Here is a 24,937-nt window from a genome sequence, read left to right on the forward strand (position 1 = left end):
AACATGTGTTTAAAAACTGGAAATCAAACTAGATGACCGGCTAAAAATTAATTTTGTCATTGTTATTTAAGTTTTAAAATTAATTAAATGTTTTTATCTGTCATTTTCATATTTCCAAGTTACGATATCATTTTTTTTTCAAAATTGCAGGACCCGGATGTTCTGCTGTTAGAGGAGGAGCATTTGACCAACATGGGCCATTCAAGCCTACAATAAGAGGCCTTGTCAGAAACCCCTATAGTTGGAACAAGGGTAAGTCATTCATTGTATAAACGGAACTCGTTTGGTGCGTAGGATAAAAGACAGGATAGAATATTTGTATCGTATCCTATCTCAATCCAGTGTTTACTGAAACAACATGATAGGATAAGTTAATCCTGTAACTTATCCTATCCTGCCTCAGTAGTTCAAATTGTTATCTTACGCACGCACGCACGCACGCGCGCGCGCACACACACACACACAAAGAAAATTGGTAGATTACGACGGTTATTTTGAATGATTACGACGGTTAAAACTGCTACAGAATCGTGTGTCCCCAACCTGTTTCAGCAACCGTCGCAGAATCGTGTGTCCCCAACGTGTTTCGCGACGGTTGCCGAAACCGTCGCACCAACTGTCACGCTATTTTACGACGGTGTGTAACTGACTTAAATTAGACATGGCGACAGTTAAAAACCGTTGTGGATATTTCTTTGATTTTTGTTTTCATTGTAATTCGCGGAGGTTTAAAACTGTCGGGAAAAGATATTCCGACTGTTAGAACTGTTGTAAAAATGTTTTTGATTTTTGTTTTTCTTATGGTTTGCGACGGTTTCAAACTGTCGTTATTAATTTTACACTTAAGATTCATAACATATTACGGAGGTTTGTAACCTCCGCTAAATATAATAATTTTAGAATATATATATATATATATATATATATATATATATATATATATATATATATATATATATATATATATATACACACACGAGAATTCATGATCTTTTTTAAAAACAAAACTGAAATTATTTACTTAATAGTATCAATAATTTTTGTTTACCAATTTATAAATTTTAAAATAATTTACAAAATAATTTTTTATAAATATAGTTGTTTCACAAGGGTATATAATATATATATATATATATATATATATATATATATATAATTTGAAATTATTTACTCAATAGTATCAATGAGTTTTTTTCAATTATTGAAAAATATTATTTTTTTATTAATTTATTTATTTTAAAATATTTTACAAAATAATTTAGAAAAAATATAGTTATTTTTCAAGCGTGTGTGTGTCTATATATTTTGAGGAGGCCGAAAACGAACCGGCTTCAAAACCGGTGATGTTATGGCTCCACGGAGGTAAATAACTCTCTTTTATGTTCACTAAGCTTGAAAACATGTATTTAAAAACTGGAAATCAAACCGGAAGACCGGCTAAAAATTAATTTTATCATTGTTATTTAAGTTTTAAAATTAATTAAATGTTTTTTTATATCATTTTCATATTTCCGAGTTACGTTATCATTTTTTTTTCAAAATTGCAGGACCAGGATGTTCTGCTGTTGGAGGAGGAGCATTTGACCAACATGGGCCATTCAAGCCTACAATAAGAGGCCTTGTCAGAAACCCCTATAGTTGGAACAAGGGTAAGTCATTCATTGAATAAATGGAATATAAATACGTTCCTCCACTAGTTATAAATACCACTCATTTCCCTTACTTGCGACTACCACTCCCTTCCCTTACTTGCGACTACCACTCCCTCTACTTCCTTGCGACTACGACTCCCTCTCCTTCCTTGCCACTACCACTACTCAAAATTTCAATATGAATTCTCTAAGCAATTTTTTTATTTTTCTTTCTGTTATGCTGGCATTTACATTCATTTCACTCACCTTTTTTTCCCTAGTTTCCCTAATTTGGAAACTGATAAGATAACAAGGTTGCCTGGACAGCCAAAAGTGAGTTTCGATCAGTATTCGGGTTACATCTATGTTTATGTAAACCACGACCGATGCCTCTTCTACTATTTTGTAGAGGCCGAAAATGAATCGGCTTCAAAACCAGTGATGTTATGGCTCCTCAGAGGTAAATAACTCTTTTTTATATTCACTAAGCTTGAAAACATGTGTTTAAAAACTGGAAATCAAACTAGATGACCGGCTAAAAATTAAATTTGTCATTGTTATTTAAGTTTTAAAATTAATTAAATGTTTTTATCTGTCATTTTCATATTTCCAAGTTACGTTATCATTTTTTTTTCAAAATTGCAGGACCCGGATGTTCTGCTGTTGGAGGAGGAGCATTTGACCAACATGGGCCATTCAAGCCTACAATAAGAGGCCTTGTCAGAAACCCCTATAGTTGGAACAAGGGTAAGTCATTCATTGTATGAATGGAACTCTTTTGGTGCGCAGGATAAAAGACATGATAGGATATTTGTATCGTATCCTATCTCAATCCAGTGTTTACCGAAACAACATGATAGGATAAGTTAATCCCGTAACTTATCCTATCCTGCCTCAATAGTTCAAATTGTTATCAGACGCACGCACGCACGCATGTGCGCACACAAACACACACACACAAAGAAAATTGGTAGATTACGACGGTTATTTTGAATGATTACGACGGTTAAAACTGCCACAGAATCGTGTGTCCCCAACCTGTTTCAGCAACCGTCGTAGAATCGTGTGTCCCCAACGTGTTTCACGACGGTTGCCGAAACCGTCGCACCAACTGTCACGCTATTTTACGACGGTGTGTAACTGACTTAGATTAGACATGGCGACAGTTAAAAACCGTTGTGGATATTTCTTTGATTTTTGTTTTCATTGTTATTCGCGGCGGTTTAAAACTGTCGGGAAAAGATATTCCGACTGTTAGAACTGTTGTAAAAATGTTTTTGATTTTTGTTTTTCTTATGGTTTGCGACGGTTTCAAACTGTCGTTATTAATTTTACATTTAATATTCATAACATATTACGGAGGTTTGTAACCTCCGCTAAATATAATAATTTTAGAAGTAAGTAAATTCTTTGAATTCTCACAAATCTAGTATGTTATCAGTAATTTTAATAGCCTAGTATCTCACAAATCTAGTATCTCACAAATCTATGACCAATCAACCTCTTGGCATCTGTAAAATTAAAAAATTCTCTTAGCATCACAAACTCAGTATCTCATATATTTAGAGCTAGGCAGCATATAAAACATAGGTATAAAAAGTAACTAAACTTGTATTTGAAAAAGTAACTAAACTAAAGAGTATTTAGTATGAATACTTGTTTCTATCGCATTCAACTTACCATAAGACTTACTATAGGCATGTAATGACTGCATTGAAGAATCACATTCAGCTCTGCATGACAAACAAAGTTAAAATCATATCGTAAAAGTGAAGAGTGTCGAAAATAGAATATTTCCTACAGCCTGGTAGAACAAAAATTCATACTATAAAACCATGTATTACAAATGTATACACATAAGAATCAGGTATGAAAATAAGAAAAGAGTAGCATGTGGCTGAAACCGTATATTAGCATCTGAAAAAAATGATTTATCAGAATTCTGAATCCAAAATTTTAGAAACAGAAGCAGACAAGCGGATAAGGGTAGCTAAACTTAGACTTACTTTTTTCTGTATCAATTACTACAGTTCCCTCTTTAAAGTTGAGTATGTTTTGGCTAATTCTGGTTTCATGAAAAATTCTAGATACCCTCCCAACAGTAAAAACTCATTAAAAAGAGGAACTAAGGAAAAACCTTTCATTCAACAGTGAACCATTCATATCTTCAATCTCTTATTTGTGTTCTATCTCTTCAACCGTGCACCTACTTCAGTTCCATAAGCTTTTGGGAAACCCTAAAAAAATTTCAATCCAAATTGCAATACAAAGTGAAAAAGAGGAAAGAATAAATCAAACTCAGTAAAACATGGAACTAGTAAAAAAACAAACAAAAATATGAAATAATGCATAACTTATCTGTGTAGTTGTCTTGTTGATTATGAAGAACTGCAAAGAATGAAAAAACCAACAGAGTGATATTGAAATAGAAAAATCTTAGATCGTTCCTGTGAAGAAGATGACAAAGTTCTTCATGGATTTGAGATAAAAATCTAAGCTTTTAATTAAAAATTAAACCAGAATAAAACTTCCATTAACAACAATTTGAGAAGCTTCCCTCTTTCAACTTGAAGCCATGACTTGAGCTCTGCGATGGGCTGAGATTACGGGAAGGAAAGACAGACAGAAGAGATGAAGAGAGAGAATGTAGTGTAGATAGGAAAGAGACGGCAGGAGGAAGAGAAAGAGACGAGAAAAAGGGACTGAATATTATATTATTATTTTATTTATCATTCTTATTTATCTTTAATATAGGATTAAATTAATAAAAAATTTGTTTAAAGTTACTATCAAAGTGACATGTTTAGAGATACTACCAATGTGACATGTGGCTAGGGTTGCCATCATGACAACCTTGGCTAGGGTTGTCAATTGTCATCATGAGAGTGTCTCTTATAATCAATTGAGGTGTTTTTTTTGGTAAGAAAATTTATGAGATTTTATTAAAATGAAAAATAAGAAATTTGAAGCACGTTTATATTTATAAATAAATGTGTGTTTTCTTTAAAAGATTCAAATAAGTATTTTTTTTAAAAAAAAATTAAACATATTAATTTTCAATATATAATTATTTAAAGTAGAAAAAGAACAACAAAGATAGCATCACCCTAATAATAATCACAGCTCTAAATGAACGGATTGTACCAAACAATGGTAATTTGTTCACCCCTATTCAAAGTACTTATAGAGATATTCTAACTCAGCAACAAAACTAGATGTAAAACAAGATGTATAACACTCTTAGATAAGAATATAAAGATTTATTGCACGTAAAAAAAAATTGTATAAATTAAATTTTGTATAAATAAACTTTATTGTAAGAAATCAAAATAATTAATTATATAGAGGTTGATAAATTAGTATGCACCTCAACTCCTCTTTCCATTAGCTAAAAGTTTTCTATTAATTTTTTCATAATGAATAATCGACTTAGCTTGTATAGTTTGAAAGAGGCCAACAATATACTAGCTCCGGTTCAATTTAAAAGAAATTTTATTTTTAAATATATTTAATAAATTATATATCTAGATAATATGTTGTCCTGATATTATTTATTTAATATATTTAATTTTTTTTCTTTATAAATAAAAACGGAGCAAATATAATTTTTATGATTATAAATAAATTAATATAGAAAAGTAAACAAAGGTTATTTTCCATTCGATGTGACTTGGGAGTTGTGAAATTAGGATTTTTAACTCAAATGTCACTTCTATGAAAATTATTCTTTAAATGCCATATCTAAAAAAATTTCTCGTAATGCCAATTTTTTTTTACTTTTTCTTCTACCGTCATTGATTTTTTTTACCACAGCGCCACATATTTGAAATAGTAATACCACTTTGTCATAAATTGAAATTAAAATATCAATATGCCATTTTTTTCTTACATGTTCGGCCAAGCTTTGGATGGAAAGGAGAAAATTTTTTTTCAGTTGGAGTTCGGCCCGGGGTTGGCCGACTTTGTACAATTTTTTTTTGTTTTATTTTTTTAATTATTAATTATTTTAATTGATTTTTTAATTATAATAATTTTTTTAATATATTAAATGATTAAAATATAATAAAAAAATTAAAAAATCACCGTCATTTCAAATAGTGGACGTGGCAGTGGCTCTTCATATAACACATTCTTGTTGTTTTTTATCAAGACCAACAAACGACATTCAAATGTAACATATTACTATGATAGACCCCTCCCTCTAACTTTGTCGACAAAAGCAAAAGCATTCTCCAACTTTTCATTTTATATTTTATTTACTTAAATAATCAATGATGCTTATAGTTACTCCGTATATGTGAAAATGAAATCACATCTTTTGAAAAATAAAATGATGGGTTTGCTAACAATTTTGTCACTCATTCCCACAATTTTTTACTTTGGTTTTTGTCCAACCAGATAATGAATTTTGATTGCAGATAATTGTATTCGTCCATTCTACTGTTGTAATTATTAATTGTGTAATTATTACAAGTGTGTTCTAAAATGACAAAATGGTGAAAATGAGTAAATGCTAATAAATGCACGTAATAATGTCCCACATTAGAAGATTCACTCAATTTCAAAGTCCTTATAAAGAGTTAATAACATTAACTCAACAAAAGTACAAAAGAGGATAAAGTGCCACATTGAAAAATGTGGTGGTCCCAAGCATTATGCCACTTGTCTCAATCCTACAACCACTCGCCGGTGTCGCCACCGACGACACCGGCTCCGGCTTCGACTCCGAGTCCGGGTCCGGGTCCGAGTTCGGGTCCGGGTCCGGGGCGTGGGCGTAGAGGCGCTAGTGGCGGCTTGTAGACGGCACTTGAGCACTTAGGCACGTCGCATCGGAGCGATCGGGCTATTCGCGGCTCCGGCGGGCGACGGCCGGCCTTCGGCCGGGTGTTATATTTTGCTCAGTGTACGTGATTTGAATTTTGAAATGGAAAGGAGGCAACTGTTCACGAAACCATGCAGAATTGAAACCATGCAAATGGTGCATGAGTCAGTATAAGTGCAACAGTCATAACTTTTGAAAATATATTGTTTCATTAAGGGTCGCAACCTTTGAAACTAATATTTTCGTGGCCTATATAAAGATGATTCCACATTCAGAAATCACATCACAAGAATCCGAAAATCCTCTGAATAATTCCAGATCGTTCTTTGCTACATTCGAGTTTTCGCCGGTCTTGCGCAAACTCGATAAGGTTGAATTATTCTGGGTATTTCTGCATCAAAACTCTAAGACTTTTCGGGAGTGCTTTAAATACTTTAAGGAAAGTGATTCCGTTCACGATTCCAGCCTCGGTCCTCTCGATTGAAACACATATTTCTAACAATCTTAAAGTATATCAAACCATGGCTACCGACGCTTCTGTTTCAAGCATCAAACTCATGAACCAGGATCTTATGAAACTAGATCGCTTTGATGGAACAAACTATACTCGTTGGCAAGACAAAATGACTTTTCTCCTGACTACTCTGAAAATTCAATATGTCTTGGACCCTGACTTGGAGGAAATTCCAGAACCAACTGCGGATGACACCGACGAAATAAAAAAGGAGAGAAAGAAACGAAAGGAAGATGAATTGCTATGCCGTGGACACATTCTGAACACATTATCCGATCGTCTCTATGATCTCTACACCGATACTGCATCTGCAAAGGAAATCTGGAAGGCACTTGAATTCAAATTTAAAGCCGAAGAAGAAGGTACGAAAAAGTTCTTAATATCTAAATACTTTGACTTTAAAATGTTGGACTCCAAGCCTATTCTTGCACAAGTACACGAGTTACAGGTTCTCGTGAATAAAATAAAGGCCGTAAAAATTGATGTCCCTGAAGCGTTCCAAGTCGGTGCAATCATAGCAAAATTTCCACCTTCATGGAAAGGATACAGAAAGAAATTGCTGCATAGTTCTGAGGATCTCTCGTTGGAGAAACTTCAGAAACACCTTCGAATTGAGGAAGAAACAAAGGATCGTGAAAAGACCGATTCCGCTGGATTTGCAAAGGCAAATACTGTTGCTGCAAAGGGAAAGAAAAAGTATGATGGCACAAAAAACCATCTTGGTCCAAAGAAAGATAATAACAGGTTCAAAAACTCTGGCGGACAAAAGGGTACTAAAAATGGATGCTATGCATGTGGCAAACCCGAACATTATGCTCGAGATTACAGGCACAACAGGCCCAAAACTGAGGTTAATGCTGTTCATGTCAATGACGACATAATCGCTACTGTGAGCGAAATTATGGCCATCAAAGGAAAAGTCCAAGGATGGTGGTATGACACATGTGCAACTGTACACGTGTCCTATGATAAAGCGGCATTCAAAACCTATACTGAAGTCAATGATGGACAGGAAGTGCAAATGGGCAATGAAGTGCGCTCAAGAGTCGTTGGAACATGATCCGTCGAACTCAACTTCACTTTTGGAAAGAAAGTCACTCTTGTCAATGTTCTTCATGTTCCCGACATGAATAGGAACCTTGTTAGTGGGGACTTGTTGGGAAAACCGGGCATTAAATCTGTGTATGAATCGGGCAAGTTAATATTGACCCGTAATGGTATATTTGTAGGAAAAGGATATTCCGCTGAAGGAATGATCAAACTTTGTACTACCGACAATATTATTAATGAAATTTCTAATTCTGCTTATATGCTTGAATCTATTTCATTATGGCACTCTAGATTAGCACATATTGGTATTAGTACTATGAATAGACTAATTAAATCTGGATTGATATCATGTAACATTCATGATTTCGGAAAATGCGAAATATGTGTTAAGTCTAAAATGATTAAGAAAACTTTCAAAAGTGTTGAAAGAAAAACAAATGTTCTTGATCTTGTGCACTCTTACTTGTGTGAATTCAATGGAATGTTAACCCGTGGGGGAAATCGTTATTTTATAACATTTATCGATGATTGTTTTAGGTTCACACATGTATACCTTTTAAAGCATAAAGATGATGCCTTTAATGCTTTTAAAACGTATAAAGCGGAAGTCGAAAATCAATTAAGTACTACCATAAAAGTACTTAGAAGTGATAGAGGCGGAGAATACTTCTCGGCAGAATTTGATGCATATTGTGAAGAATATGGCATAATACACGAATGTCCTGCGCCTCGCACACCGCAACAAAATGGCATGGCCGAAAGAAAAAATAGAACATATCAAGAAATGATTAATGCTATGTGTTAGGAGTAAATTAATGGTAAATTCATGTGTTAATATAAGTGATTTCTTCTCTAAACCAATGCAAAAATGTGATGAATCCATAGGTTTTTATTAAGAATTGAACTGAATAAGTTTAGTTCGTGCGTAAAGCAAATCGAATCACTTGTGGGTGTTATTGTTGCAGGTTTTGAGCTGAATAAGAACTTAAGAAGAACATGAGGAGGAAAGAAAGCTGGAAGTCTCAAAGGCTGAAGAAAAAGATGGAAAGTACAAAGGGCGCGCCGCGAGAGTTCCTAGGCGCGCCGCGAAAATACTTCTGTTTGAGGGGCGCGCCGCGCCAGCCCGTTGCCGCGCCGCGGCCTCGGCGTTAAAAGCCCAAAAGTTCTGTTTTAAAGCCCTAGTTTTCCAAGTGGTGGGATATACTTTTGTGAGAGCGAAATTAGGAGAGCTATCTGATTCTGAAGCTGAGAACAACAATTGAAGGTGGATTCTTTACCAATCGAAGACATTCTATTGATGAAGATGAATTCCTCCATTGATTCTTGTATGTTCTTCATGTCTATGGAGAGCTAAATCCCTCTTGTTGAGTCTAAGGTAGTAGTTAACCTATGAATATACATTACCATTGATTAATTCCTGTGAACAATTGTTTGAATTTATTATCAATAAGAAACCTTGCTTTTAATTTACATCATTGTTGAATCTTTGATCGAAAGAAAGGATTTAACTTTTGCCCTAGGTTACTATATTGATTCAATTGCAATTTGCAGAGATGGAATTGTAATTGGGTTTTCATAATTATCGTTCTTAATTACTATTATCGTTATTGTGATTTGGAGAGATCGAATCTCATACCGGTAAAAGTTATCTAATTTGATTTGCAGACATGGAATCTTATTTGAGGATAAGTGAAGATAATGATTCAAAGGATTGTTCTATTGAGAATTAATTGATAATTGTATAGGATTAGGTTGATGAACCCTAAAGACTCAACATCTTTCTTTATTTGTTAACACAAAGTCCTTTACTCGCTTTTATTTTATTATTTGCTTTTGATATTATTATTAGTATAAAACAAACCAAACTCAATTTTCCTAACTCAAAATAAACAGCTATAGAACGGCAGTGATATTAACCAATCCCTGTGGATACGATATATTACCGAAAATATTTACCCACAAATACTTTCAACACTATGTTAATGCATTCAGAATTTCCATTTAATTTGTGGGGTGAAGCATTATTATCCGCATGTCACATAATGAACAGAATTCCATTAAAAACAACTGGAATTTCTCCATACGAAAAATGGAAAGGAAGATCACCAAATATTGATTATTTTAGAGTGTGGGGGTGTGTGGCATATTACAAAAATATGGATCCCAAAAGAACAAAGTTAGGTCCTCGAGGGATCAGATGTGCTTTCATTGGATATGCACCAAATAGTAAAGCATATAGACTTTTAAATTTAGAGTCTAATGTAATTGTCGAATCTAGAGATGTGGAATTCTTCGAAAATCTTATCACAAATAATAAAGAACCAGAGAATCCCACGTCAAAGAGTCTTGTGACAATGATTTGATTCGGATGGTTGAAACACAACCCGAACCAAGAAGAAGCAAAAGGGCACGGAAAAATAAAGGTCTAGGACCGGATGAAATCGATTCTCAACTTATTTCCGTTTTTCTAATTGAAGGAAATAACAAGAATGATGTTCATAAAATTCCAATTATTCTTCAAATTGAAGATGATCCTAAAACGTATAAAGAAGAAATGACTTCTAGAGATGCTTCTTTTTGGAAGGATGCTATCCAAGATGAAATGGATTCAATTATGTCAAACCATACTTGGGAACTAGTTGATCTTCCGAAGGGATCAAGACCCATCGGATGCAAATGGGTGTTTAGGAAGAAGTATCACAGTAATGGTACATTAAACACCTACAAGGCCAGACTAGTTGCTAAAGGATTTAGACAAAAGGAAGGTATCGATTATTTTGATACATATGCACCAGTAGCAAAAACTACGACAATTAGAATCTTGTTTGCACTAGCTTCCTTGAACAACCTTATTGTACATCAAATGGACGTTAAAACAGCATTCCTAAATGGCGATCTCGACGAGGAAATCTATATGGAGCAACCAGAAGGCTACACACTTCATGGAAATGAACAAAAGGTATGTAAACTTGTCAAATCTTTATACAGTTTAAAACAGACACCAAAACAATGGCACCAAAAATTTGACACTGCCATACTTTCAAATGGGTTCATTCCAAACTCTTGTGACAAATGCTTGTACACAAAGGTGTGTGGAAATGCTATTATATTTCTATGTCTATATGTTGATGACATGTTGATTATTAGCAACGAAATGAATGGAATCTTAGAAACAAAAGGTTTTCTAACTTCCACATTCAAGATGAAAGATCTTGGATTAGTTGACACTATACTAGGGATCAAAGTAAGACGAAATAGTGGGGGTTATGAACTTAATCAAACACATTATATTGAAAAATTGTTGGAAAAGTTCAAACACCTTAACTTCAAGGAAGTAACCACTCCGTTCGATCCTAGTGTCAAACTTCAAAAGAATAATGGTAGATCCGTGGCACAATAGGAGTATGCAAGTGCCATTGGATGTCTAATGTACTTAATGCAATGTACTAGACCAGACATAGCATTTGCTGTTAGTAAAATGAGTAGATTTACTAGCAATCCAAATGATGAACATTGGAAGGCAATAACAAGGATTTTTGGATATTTGTCAAGGACTAAAAACCTTGGTCTTCATTATGGTAAATTTCCTGCCATACTAGAAGGATATACTGACGCAAGTTGGATATCGAGTGTTGGAGATTATAAATCTACAACTGGGTGGATATTCACATTAGCTGGAGGTGCGATTTCTTGGAAGAGCAAGAAACAAACATGCATTACTCTTTCAACCATGGAATCAGAGTTTGTGGCTCTTGCGTCTGCTGGACAAGAAGCAGAATGGTTGAGGGATCTCTTATTAGAGGTTCCATTAGCTAAAGATAATGTTTCAAAGGTGTTGATACATTGTGATAGTCAAGCAACCCTGGCTAGAGCATTCAGTGAAGTATACAATGGAAAGTCTAGACACATAGGTCTTAGACATTCTCTCGTGAGAAAAATGATAAAGGATGGGATCATTTCACTGACATATATACAAACAAGCTATAATTTGGCTTACCCTTTTACTAAACCACTGGCCAGGGATTTAGTAAAGTCTACCTCGAAAGGTATGGGATTAAAACTCCTTGAATAAGGGTTCCGACAATGATAGCAACCCAATCTGAAGTTAATACATCTTAACCTAAGATTCAATGGGTAACCACAAGTCGTTGATTTGGAAGTTGGTGCAACATTTCGTGATAATGTTGACTATTACATAATTGAGGGTTGAGTTTTAAGGAAACTCTTAATGAAGTACTATATCGAGGATATAGAGATACGAATAAAACTTCACCTATGTGAATTTCGAGATGGTGCCGTCTCAAAGTGAGAGTTGGAGTTTCTCTCATGAAAAATTCATGAAAACAGGAAAAGCACATGGCCATAAATAGTGCTAGGCGAGATATGTAGGCGAAGAAAACCTTAAAAGTGTGTGTATAGCAATGCCGGTCTGATCACATGGGATAATGGTTCAAAGCATAGCTACCTAACGTTCCGATTAGACTTTGCGTTGTCTTTACTAAGGTTAAGTTCAAATCGAAAGATACCTAACTGTATTAACACTTTTATCTTCTATATTCTGGAATTGGATTTTTCATTATTAGAACAAGTGGGGGATTGTTGTAATTATTCATTGTGCAATTATTACAAGTGTGTTCTAAAATGACAAAATGGTGAAAATGAGTAAATGCTAATAAATGCATGTAATAAAGTCCCACATTGGAAGATTCACTCATTTTCAAAGTCCTTATAAAGAGTTAATAACATTAACTCAACAAAAGGACAAAAGAGGATAAAGTGCCACATTGACAAATGTGGTGGTCCCAAGCATTATGCCACTTGTCCCAATCCTACAACCACTCGCCGGTGTCGCCACCGGCGACACCGGCTCCGACTCCGACTCCGGGTCCGGGTCCGGGGCGTGGGCGTAGAGGCGCTAGTGGCGGCTTGTAGACGGCACTTGAGCACTTAGGCACGTCGCATCGGAGCGATCGGGCTATTCACGGCGTTAATGAGGCGGCTCCGGCAGGCTGCTCAGTGTACGTGATTTGAATTTTGAATCGGAAAGGAGGCAATTGTTCACGAAACCATGCAGAATTGAAACCATGCAAATGGTGCATGAATCAGTATAAGTGCAACAGTCATAACTTTTGAAAATATATTGTTTCATTAAGGGTCGCAACCTTTGAAACTAATATTTTCGTGGCCTATATAAAGATGATTCCGCATTCAGAAATCACATCACAAGAATCCGAAAATCCTCTGAATAATTCCAGATCGTTCTTCGCTACATTCGAGTTTTCGCCGGTCTTGCGCAAACTCGATAAGGCTGAATTATCCTAGGTATTCCTGCATCAAAACTCTAAGACTTTTCGGGAGTGCTTGAAATACTTTAAGGAAAGTGATTCCGTTCACGATTCCAGCCTCGGTCCTCTCGATTGAAACACATATTTCTAACATCTACTAACTATTCATATTTTGTATTTGTTAAATTTTTTTAATTAAAATTGCATATATTGTATTTCTCTTTAGTTCTAAATTATATTTTTCAGTTTTACATTATAAAATTGTGTTTCTTTTACATTAAAATTACCTTTTTATAGATCAATCCCCACGTGCAATTTTTTTCAAGAAAATATGTCACCTTTTCACTAGTAACAATGTTGAACTTCAACAATTCACAAACCATACACCATGTCTAAATCACAAACCTGTAAATCATTTCAATACCAAATTTCATAATTTCAAATCATCACTAATATACCACTAACAATTTTTGACATTTTTCATAAAATTTAAACCATGAAACAAAAAACGGTAATGGAAAAGAAAGAATAAATTTTGTCTCTGATAGGTTTTGTTTCAATTGGTTATATTAATTGTGAGTTTGTTTTTTTCTTTAAATAAATGATGCCATGTGTCACAAATCTATAGGGCTGCAATTAAAATTGTTATGTTTCATTTTGTTTTATTTTATTTTTATTTTTTATATTTTTCTATATTTATTATTTGTTTATTTTTTCTAGATTTGTTTTATTTATTTAGAAACATGGTCGAACTCATTGTGGGCTTTGAGCCTCCTTTACACTCAGTATCCTTGTTTTGCAGGCTGCACCCCTTGATTTACTTATTTAACCAATTTCATTTGTTATTCAATTTATTTTATCAATTAGTTTTATTTATATTATTAGTCCATTTTATATTATTATTATTATTATTATTATTATTATTATTATTATTATTATTATTCAAATACAATAATACAAAAAAGGTTAATATAATAAAAAATAGAATCATACATCATACAATATAATAAAGCTAGATGAGTATTTTGGCAAGTTGGACACTTGTCAAACTCTCATTCATTCTATTATATTGATATCTTACCAAAAGAGGAAAGTTTAAATTAATAAAATTCTATTATATTTTTAAATTAATTAAACTTTATTTGAAACAATAAAATTTTGATTGCTTAGACCATTGGAAATATCAAACGTCGGCTTCCTTTCCTCTTCACCTAGAAAATAAAGGTTCTTTTACTCTTCCACCGGATTTAAATGAGAATATTATGGCCTTTCTATACACCTGTCTCTCTCCACTTCAATCACCTCTCTCTTCTCTTTCTTCTCTCCCCTTCTTTAACTTTCTCTGTTCTCTTCCCTTTCCCCTTCACATATATCTTCATCTTCAACCCGTCTTCTTTGGAGAAACGGTAAGGTATGGAACAACATATTTGTCCAGTTTATGTTTCTTGCAGGGGAACTAGAATAAAAAAATGTCGGTAATCAATTTGATGATGTTATTCAGATTTCTTTTAATGTTTATTTTCCCTTTGTTTTTACGATTAGAATGAGTTTTAATTATGACCACTTCTACGATATAATTTACATATATTGCAAGGATCAAAATATGTTGTACTGCAAGGTCAATTTAAAATATACTTGTGATGGCTTGTTTGAATCCGCAACTCTACATGTCAAATGTCTCTAGAATCTGTTACCATCCGACTGTACTTATGGGACTAGGCTGGTCAATTTAGTTCCTTGAAATTATCTAAAAGTGGCTTATGTGATCGAGCATTACAATCGAGTGACCGAGTTAGAATTTCGTTAATCCCATGTACTGAAATATCCGGCCCTACAATTTCAAAGAGTAAATATGTGAATCATGTGCTTTTTAGTTTGTGCTTTTGTTCTTGTTCGGACAATGGTGCAACTAAATTATCCTGTATTGATTAAGTTTTTTTTTTTTTTACTATTTGAGTATTTATTATTTTTATGTTGCAGTGAGTTCCAAGACATATTGGACCTGGATCATTTTATCACTTCCTTGAGATATGAGGTTCAGATATTAAAGGATTTCCCTACTAGACTCAAGCTAAAGTGGAACATGGTTTCCTTTATAGTATGCCACTCATTAGTTGGTTTGACATATTATATTATTATAACCATGTCAGTTTTTAGTATCCACGTCAATTATTTCAGGAGCTAAAACATGCTTTATCCTAAAGGACAATCGACTAGCTTGTGATTATATCTTTCACATTATGTGCCTTTATTATGTTTTTGTCGTTCTTCCTTTGCTAATTTAAAGTAAATGGCATTTTTTTTAGATTCTACCCTTGATACAAAAGTACAAAGATGTCCATTTAAATAGAACGGATGCTCGGCTGGCCAATAACGGTTAACCTCTAGAGATTCAGAAGCTGCATTGCAGAGTTAGTTTTAGTGCTTTGAAATTTACTCCTCAGATAGAGGAGTTGGGGAGAAAGGTGATCAATCTTCTAAGATAAAATGGTCCATTTATGGTTACTTCATCTGAGGTATGAGATGGACATGTTAGCATTCTTTGGCTGTACTCAAGGTTGTAACAGTGATGAGGTGGAAGAGTTGGCAAGAATGAGGTGATAATTAACCTGCATAATTCACCTGTTCTATAAGTTATTTTTATAGTCCTTAGAGTTCTTATTGGTGTTGTAATTGGTTGTTGCTATTTATTAGTAGTAGCTTCTGTTATGTTGTTTTGATTTTACTGTTGTACAGACAAACCACACAAATTTTTGATATGTAATTTTGTTGTGTATTGGTTTGGCTATTCCTTATGTCTGCCTTTTAATTCATTGATACTTAAAATAAATAACTATTTAACATTTATTTATAAATATTGACAAGTTTATAACAAAATTAATGTTATGAATTAAAATGTATCAATTCATTTCTGTAAATATAGTTAGATATTAAACAAAATAGATAGAAATAGAATGTGAAATAAACAAGATTAAATTAGTAAATATAATATATTTATATGTTTAAATGGGTTTTTTAATCCATTTTTCGTGGTTTTTTATGAATATATAGTAATTTGTGGCTTTCTTTACCAAATGACAGTGGTATTCTCAGGCAGTTGAAACAACCATTGATGAATATAACTTTGTATTCAGACATTCATACACTATCAAATAACAACAAAACTCGTCATATTTTGACAACAACTTTCTATTTAATATGTAAAAATTAAATTAGACAAAAGTGAAATAATAAACATAAAAAATAGTATAAAACAGTATAATTATTAGAATGAAACAAAAAAAATAGAAGAGACGAGAGATTAGTGAAGGTGAAAAACAAAAAAAAACAAAAGAGAGATTAGAGAAGAAGATGTGCGATAAAAACGAAACTGAAATAGGGAACATTTGCATAAAAATGAGAAGGTGAAAAAGAAAGAATATAAGCGAGTAGAGATTATAGAAAAAGAGGGAAAATGTATGTGGCAAAGAATGCACGATAATGCTATTAGAGACTTGAGAAGATCGAGACTAAAATCATGCGTAAGGATGAGAAGATTGTCCGTAATCATAAGGTTAAGGTATAATAGATTTAAGTTTGGGTTGTGTCATACTCCAAATTTTGCCCGCCCTATTTCTAACATTCAAATTTATCTTAAAATTTGGGTCTTACAAAATTTTGAGTTTATACTAACATTTTATCATTTATTAGATTTTGTTTATTTAAAAATATACAATAGTTCACTTTAAATTTTTGTATTATTAAAATATTTGCTTGACCCTTCACATGTTTTATAGTGCAAACTTATTTTGAATAAATTGAATAGCACAATTGTAAAAGAGAGTATGTTTAAGGACTTACTAGTATATAAGGTCTTGAGTTCGAATCTCATTGTTGACATTATTTTATTATGTGTTTTTGTTCTTTATTTTTTTTATTGTTTACAATATTACAAAAATCATAAAAATTACATTCTTTTAATATTTTAATTTCCGTATTATTTAATTAGGAATTTTTTTAAATAATCTTTTTTTCAAGTATTAGAAATTAGTTTTTACTTCATGTAAAGTTTTTATCTTATGCTATTATTACTACTAAACACAAAAATAAAAATTAATTTTATTTTAGGTAGATTTTATAGTCTTTATTAATCTCATTATCATGTTATTATTATTCAAAGGAAAAAAATCCAAAAAGACCAAAAATTATAACTATACGTTTTTCATCCTCTCCTTTATGAACAATCCTAATATCTTTCAAAATGATTAGCTTCACAAAAATCTCAAATCTTTCCAAAACCGTTTTTATCAAAATCAAAATCATTCCATTATAACCTCAATTGACATAAATCCACCTCAATGTACATTCATTGTCCTACTTATTCTTTCCACTATAAAAAGCCATAAGAAAATAGGATTAAGTAGGGGTGGCAAACGGGCATGCCCGCCCCGTTTAGGCTCGCCCCGCAAAAGCCCGCGAAAAAATGGGATGGGGAGGGGCGGGCTTTTTTAAGAGTGCGGGTCTAAAACCTTGCCCCGCCCCGCAAAAAAGTGAGTGCGTACATATTTTTTTTACTACACACACTAACTCATAATCTTTAGCCTCGTACGTACACACATGTATAGAAATCCACCTTTTTTTTATAAAACAAATCACACTCAATGTTCACTACAACATGTAAATTAGAATACAAACATAGAATATTTGGCTTGAGTTTTTTGTCATACAGGTGGTGAGTTGGATGCGATACCGACAACGGAATCGACAATCAAAGGAAGAATCAAAAAGAGATCGGATCGCACACACCCAACTGCAGAACCGCCTCAGCCGCCCCTTGATGCCGCTCCGACCACAACGTCGTTACCACCACAGCCTCTGAAGGCCGCCGCAAAACAGACAATAGCTGCAGCCGCGGCTCCAGCCGGGAAAGGCCTCCGATCGACAAAACCATGCGAGCAGATCTAACCGCGAATCCCTCCCAGTGAGTCGTTTTACTCCGCCGCGACAAGTGGTGGATAAAAAAAAATTCTGAATTATTGTACACTGCAAAAGAGGCGAAGCACCTCATGTGGAGGGGAATGGCTTCAGTAACTTTACTGTTGCCATGACTTTGTAACTTTGGTTAAAAAACTGAATGGAAAAATAATTAATATAATTTGTATTGATGTGAGAGAATAAATTAACAACTAAAGTTACCAAAGTCATAATTTTCTAAAGTTACTGGAACCTTGTCCCATGTGGAGATCAGGTCAATTTTTCTAACTATTTAAGCTTTACTATTAGTTTTCTATTTATTTAATTCTTTGTCTTAATTGAATTTAACTAATTTAGCTTTAATTTGTTAGTACATAAAATCTCATAACTGATTATAAAATCTCATAAAATCTCGACCTGATTATAATAACTTACCATGAATCTCATAACTGCGTACGGTTTCCTATTCGCCCTTCAGAATAGGTGGCGACTCTAAAAGCTTTAATTTTAGGGCAGGTTGCTACAGGTTGGATGAGAGTTAAGTAAAAGTTAGGTTGTAACATAATGCGGTTTGATTCGGTTTGGTTCGGTTTACAAAATACAAACCGCAAACCGAACCGAACCGTGCGGTTTTGTTAAAAAATGACCCAAACTAATCCGAACCAAGTGCGATTTTTCGCGGTTTTGGTTTGGTTTGGTTTGGTTTGGTTTGCGGTTTTCTATTGGGTTGGTTTGGTTTTAAGCACCCCTAGTTCTGGGTGAGCATGCCGTATGTTTGGAGGTGGTTGACCGAATCCTTCGATGTGGTGTTGTCTACGTGGTCTTTGCGCGTGGCCAGTTTGTAACGGTAATCGGGAATTAGACCCAAGCAGATTTGCCCTGTTCGGCTAGCCAAGTGACATGGGCCTTCTCGGTCCAAGGGTAAGTGTTAGGCCTACTTGGCTAAGTCCAGAACAGGAGCCCCCAAGTTGTTGTTCTCGTGGGAGAGACAACTTTTACTAAGGGGCCTGGCCGGGTATGTGCTCACGCATATGCTCGTGGTGAATTAGGATCTTCAAGTTGGTAGCGTCCTCGACTCGAGAGGAGCATAATTTCCTAAGAAAATTCGTTCTGGTCGAGGAGACAGCGGGCACAGTGAGTGTGACGTTTGGTCGAGGAGATGGAAGGCGCGATTGTTGGTCCTGAATCAAAATGTTTTGATTCAACGTGTGAGGCTTTGGCTGACACGCGGCAGTCACCTGAGGCGTTATTATTACCTAGAGCCTCCTTTTAGACTAGGTATTAATGATGCCTTTTGAGCTTCCTAGGAACTTATAACGCCTTTCACGTTTCCCATGTCTAGGGCCGCCTTTTGGCCTAGGAAATAATGGTGCCTTTTGAGCTTCCTAGGCTATCATGACCCCTCTCCCGTTTCCCTATGTCCTTCTCTTATATAAGGAGTGGGGAGGCCACTCATTTGTTACTTTACTCAAATAATTCTCCCAAGGTTCGCTTAGGGATTTCGTCTTCAGCTTCGTGTTCTCCCTCTGCCTTCTCTCAAATCGCGTATGTGCTCCTCTTTCCCCTTTTTATTCATATTCGTCTAGTAGTTGTTAAGGAATTGGGAGATTTAACGATGGGTTTGCCAAGCGGATTAGAAATTAGTGGATGATTTTTGTATGTGTTTTTCGGGCACGTGTTGAATGGGATGAGGGAAAATATGTGCGAGTCGAGTGCGACTTGAGTGCGGCGAGGAAAAACACTTGAGAGAGTATTGTATTTCCAGTCGTGCTTTTGATTTTTCCGGGAACGGGTTGATCGGGACGAGGATATCGCCTGGAGAGATCTAGGCTTTGTCGAGCGTATATTGAGTTTAACGTCGAGGGTAAGTGGCGTAATCATGCGTTTGTCGGGTAGGTTTAAATGTTGTCAAGGAAGGTCCTAGTAGCGCCAGGTGTTGATAAGATAACCCTCGTCATCCATTCTCCTCGCCCTTTCACTTGACTTGCGGTGGAAGGGTGGATTTGACAAGTCGAATTCACTGTTTCCTCTGCTTTTCAGGTAAATGGCCGACGATGCTCGGAATGATATTGTGCTCGACATATCTGATGAAGACCAATTTGTCGGTTGTTCCCTAGACGAGGAGGAGATCCCCGTTGTAGAAGTTCCTGCGAAGAAGCTCGAAGATTGGGTGGCGATCGCCCCTCAGAGCATCGCTTCGCGTTTTTCGATGTATGCTAATGAGGCTTTCAGCGTTATTGAAGATCTTGACCCGGGTAAGAGTCCGTTTTGGGGGGCCTTCGTGCCGAAGCCTCACCATACGATTTTCTCGTTGTATCTGTCGCGGGGAAAAATCGTTGTCTTTTTTCGGGATGAGACACCTGATGCCTTCTTTGGGCTCGAGTGCTCAAAAAAATGATTTTTCTTTTGTACGGACCAAACTTTTTATTATTTCCAAAGTAGGAAAAGGAAAAAAGCTGCAATAACCTAAAAGTGGGGGGAGAGATCTTGGGTAAGAGGGTTGGTTATACGAAGGGAAGGTATTAGCACCCAACGTATCTATAGTACTCTATAGGTTTCTTTGCTTTGTTTTTCATTCCATGTTATTGAGAGGTTCTGTTGTGAAATAGGTGGGACCTAAGGTGTTTGTTTGATTATGCTCGCAAAGATCATCGCGATCCTCTGCATACATATCCCCTAGAGGGAATCAGAGCATCTGTAGCTCGGGGTCTACGGGTGCTAAGGTTTGAATGGTTTTTGTGTTTTGTTTTGCTCGCCAAGGATCGACCTTGTGCCTACGTATTCTCAAAGGGATGTTGAGAAAGTCAGAGCAATCGTAGTTCCCACTTATGCTAGTGGAAGCAAAGGATAAGAGACAAATGTCATCTAAATGTTCGATGTATCTAATCTATATCATCACATACATCTGTTTGTTTTTGTTTGAAAATCTTTTCATTATAAGCCCGGGGCCATGCCACTTAGGGTGCTTAGAATGATAAAGATGTTTTTGTTGTTTAACCAGCCTTGTGGCAAAAACTTTCAATGAAGTCAGCCTTGTGACAAAAAGTTTTGATTAATCAGCCAGCCTCGTGGCAAAAGTTTCAATGAAGTCAGCCTTGTGACAAAAACTTTGATTAATCAGCCAGTATGGTGGCAAAACGGTTTGATTGATTAGCCAGCCTTGTGGCAAAAAAAAGTTTGATTTGATTGATTGATTGTTTGTGATGATATAGAAGAGATACTCCTATCATAGAGATGATAAATGTCTAATCTCCTAGGGTATTTGTTTTGGATATTGGGGATGCTTATAAGAAGCCCGTGGGTCCTTGTACGAAGCCCAAGAGGAGGCTATCCGAGGGTCCTTGCATTGTAAGCCCAAGAGGAGGCTATGGGAGGGACAATCCAGGGTCCTTGTATTGTAAGCCCAAGACGAGGCTATGGGAGGGTCACTCGTTTGTACAAAGCCCAAGGGGAGGCATGGTATAGTTGGTCTGAGCTCTTAGAGCGATTTCACCGGGAAACCATACTCTATGTCCTAACCTAAACTAGTGGAGATTCTTTGCACGAAGCCCAATAGGAGGCTATGGGGAACCTAGTGTTGTACTAAGTTGAACAAGCACATATATCACACATATGAACAAACATGAACAAGTATGAACAAACATGAACAAACATGAACAATTATATATGACAAAGTGTGTGTATATAATGGAGTTTATGAAGGAAATATACCTGTAAGCATGATCCATTTGTATACACAGGGCTCGGGACTCACACTCAAGGAGAGGTCCACTTGAGTCTATTCACAGCTATGTAAACAGGTTGTTACAAAGGCTTGGGACTTATACCTACATGGAGGCCCATGGTATATTTTTGGGAAGATTTAAAGAAAAACCTTCATTTTTGGTTTGTTATTCAAAGTTAAAAATCAAGTTGATCGAGATATGTACAAAACGGTATATGTACAATGAAATACCTAATTTCATGTACAGGAATGGGTATGTACAAAAGGGGCTTGGGACTTATACCTACGTGGAGGCCCGTGTTTTATTTACAAAACATGGTTGATTGTTTATTTACAGGACGCGAGGTTTCGCTTTTGAAAAACTGTTTGAAGATTTGTTTGAAAAGTTTATTCTGTTTGAAGAAAAACTGTACAAAAAAGAAAAGAAATGGGACTTACACTCTCTAATATTCGAGAGGCCCCTGTTTTATTTTCATAAAACAGGGTGGATGGTTTTGAAAAAAAAGATGTGAGATTTATTGTTTTAAAAACAGTTTGAAAAAGTATTGTTTTGAAAAAGTTTTCTGTACAAAGAAAAACTGTAAAAGGAAAAAAAAGAGTGGGTCTTATACTCTCTAATATTCGAGAGGCCCCACTTCATTTTGAAAATCATTTGATCAATTAAAAGAGTTTAATCAAAAGTTTCAAAAAGAAAATGGTTTATCGTTTTTTGAGAAGAAATGCGATCGCTCGTTTTAAAACGATTTGAATTTTGAAAGGAGTCAAATTAATCAAGATAAACAAAAAGATCGTCTTCAATTAACACTTAGATGATTAGGGTTTATTCAAAAAATATTTACAAGTGATTAACTTTGAAAATCAAATGAAAAACAATATTTTAAAGTATTAAAAAAACACTTAAAACATGTCATTTTAAACCTATATAAAAATGTATTAAATAAATCTTTTTTGATGATTTTTTTTGGTATTCATAAAATATGTATATTAAACAAAGAGTATGCAAAAAATGAAGTGAAAATAATGAATTTTGATTGGTTAAATTAATTGGTGAAGTTGTGAAGAAAATGAAGAAAAATAGTGATAAAAGATTGGTTTTGTCTTCCAAAGGGCTTGAACCCACGCACCCTTGCTCACTAACCAAAACAACAACCAACTGAGCTGCGCGTGCAGCTTGTTTATGATACGTGTTCAATAAAATATATTTTAAATCAAGAATTTGAATTTCCCAAACCAAATCTGGCGCCAAGAACACAACCCTAACTGATTTTTGAATTTCTTCAAATCTGTGTTGTTTTGATCGATCAAAGGGTCTATCTCACTCGGTTTTGGACGAGGAACATGATGATGATCTCATAATTCATTTATTTTTGCTCTAAGGTGATCAATTTTGTGATGAACACTAAGAACCCTAGAACTCAAAAACGACAAAACTGGAGATTGAATTCTTCAGTAGAGGTGTTACAGAAGTTGTTGCTCAATCTGAACAGCTTCAATGATGATTATAGAACATGTCTGGATGCTTGGAACCATCTGAATTCATCTGTGCTAAGCTGTGGTACCCGATCTGCATAACCTTGGAGTGTGAATCGAATTTGAAGATTATGAGGTTACAGATCATATGTGAGTGCTTGGATAGCTCATATGTGATGTATATGAGGTGTTGGAAGTGTTAGTTTGGACAGATATAGCTTGGTATGGATTTTGGCATGATAAGGCTCTCTTTATGCAAACATGGGGGTTGAAGAGTGATTATGAGATTTAGGTGTTTTTGGGGTGTGTGAGTGGATCAAACACATCATATATGACATTTAGAAGTTGTGGGAAGCATTACTTTGTTCAGAACTTGCAAGGTTTGGAGGTTGAGTTTTCTACCTCACTTTGAAACACATGACTTGTAATTCAAGAAAGAAGAGAAAACCTATAATTGTGAGGTTTTGGTGTGAATTGAAGAGTGATTTGCACCTCTATTTATAGGCCAAGGATTCTGAATGAAGAGCTCTTGCAAGTTGCTTCAAGAATGATGACTTGGCTTAAGAGATAAAATGGCATCTTTTGCATTTAATGCATATGGTTAAAAGTAACTAAACCATGGTTATTTTCCAAGCTTCTTATCTCTTTCCATTCTGATCTCAAACCAGAAAATATCTATCAATTATTGCATTGGTGTGTCATCACTTGGATCATTGGCCATATAGTATAGCAACTTAGTGAAAATGGCTTGAAATTTCAAGTGAAAAGTTCACTAATGTCAAAATTCAAAACCATAGCTATGCCCCATATTTTTTCATGCTCTTGGACATTTTGGAAAGCTCATGTTACACACTTCAAAACCCTAGTTGAAAGTTTCTTCAAGACCTTTAAGGAAATGGGTGAAAAAGATCCATGAACTTTGAAGAAAATGAAGTTTTTTAGTGAAATTTTCAAAAAGTACCAACTTTGAAGCACCATATCTCTTAAATGGTTGATCTTATGGAAAAAATTTATATGTGTCAAAGTTGTTTATTGGATCAAAATCTACAACTTTCATGTTGGAAGTTTTTTTCAGTTTGTAGGTGGAATTTTGAGTTATTCCCTTCCAAAGTTTGGAAAAAACCATGAAAAACACTTAGAAAAATTTTCTAAGTATGAAAGTCAAACTTTTGACTTTTTGATTCTTGATTGATTTTCTTGTTTTTCCTTGATCAAATGACTTCTCATATCATATATTGATGATTCAAAACTTCAAAAGTCATGGTTGACCAAAATTCCCCAAAAGTCAATGGTGATCTTGTACAGTTGACTTTTTCAGACGAATCGCGTTTCTGGAGATTTCAAATGAAACAGGCTATCCTCACCAAATGAATAGTATGAATGGACCATATTGAAGCATTAGAGGATATTGAGCCATGTTTTGAGTTGTGGCACCATGTCCTGACTAAAAAATCAGTGGTTCAGTGAATTAGGTCAAAAACCCTAATT

General features: G+C 34.9%; 1 protein-coding gene across 1 annotated transcript; it reads left to right on the forward strand.

Moving 5' to 3' along the window:
• Positions 1-6,974: 6,974 nt before the first annotated feature.
• On the forward strand, positions 6,975-8,027 carry LOC131636796 (uncharacterized). Its single transcript, XM_058907391.1, has one exon. It carries the CDS (start codon positions 6,975-6,977, stop codon positions 8,025-8,027), a length of 1,053 nt encoding a protein of 350 aa, XP_058763374.1.
• Positions 8,028-24,937: the final 16,910 nt, after the last annotated feature.

The sequence above is a fragment of the Vicia villosa genome, unplaced genomic scaffold, assembly GCF_029867415.1.
Source record: "Vicia villosa cultivar HV-30 ecotype Madison, WI unplaced genomic scaffold, Vvil1.0 ctg.001831F_1_1, whole genome shotgun sequence".
Classification (NCBI taxonomy): domain Eukaryota; kingdom Viridiplantae; phylum Streptophyta; class Magnoliopsida; order Fabales; family Fabaceae; genus Vicia; species Vicia villosa.

Bases quoted from the DNA above. Each gene is read 5' to 3' on its own strand.
- LOC131636796 (XM_058907391.1), top strand. From the start codon at position 6,975: ATGGCTACCGACGCTTCTGTTTCAAGCATCAAACTCATGAACCAGGAT.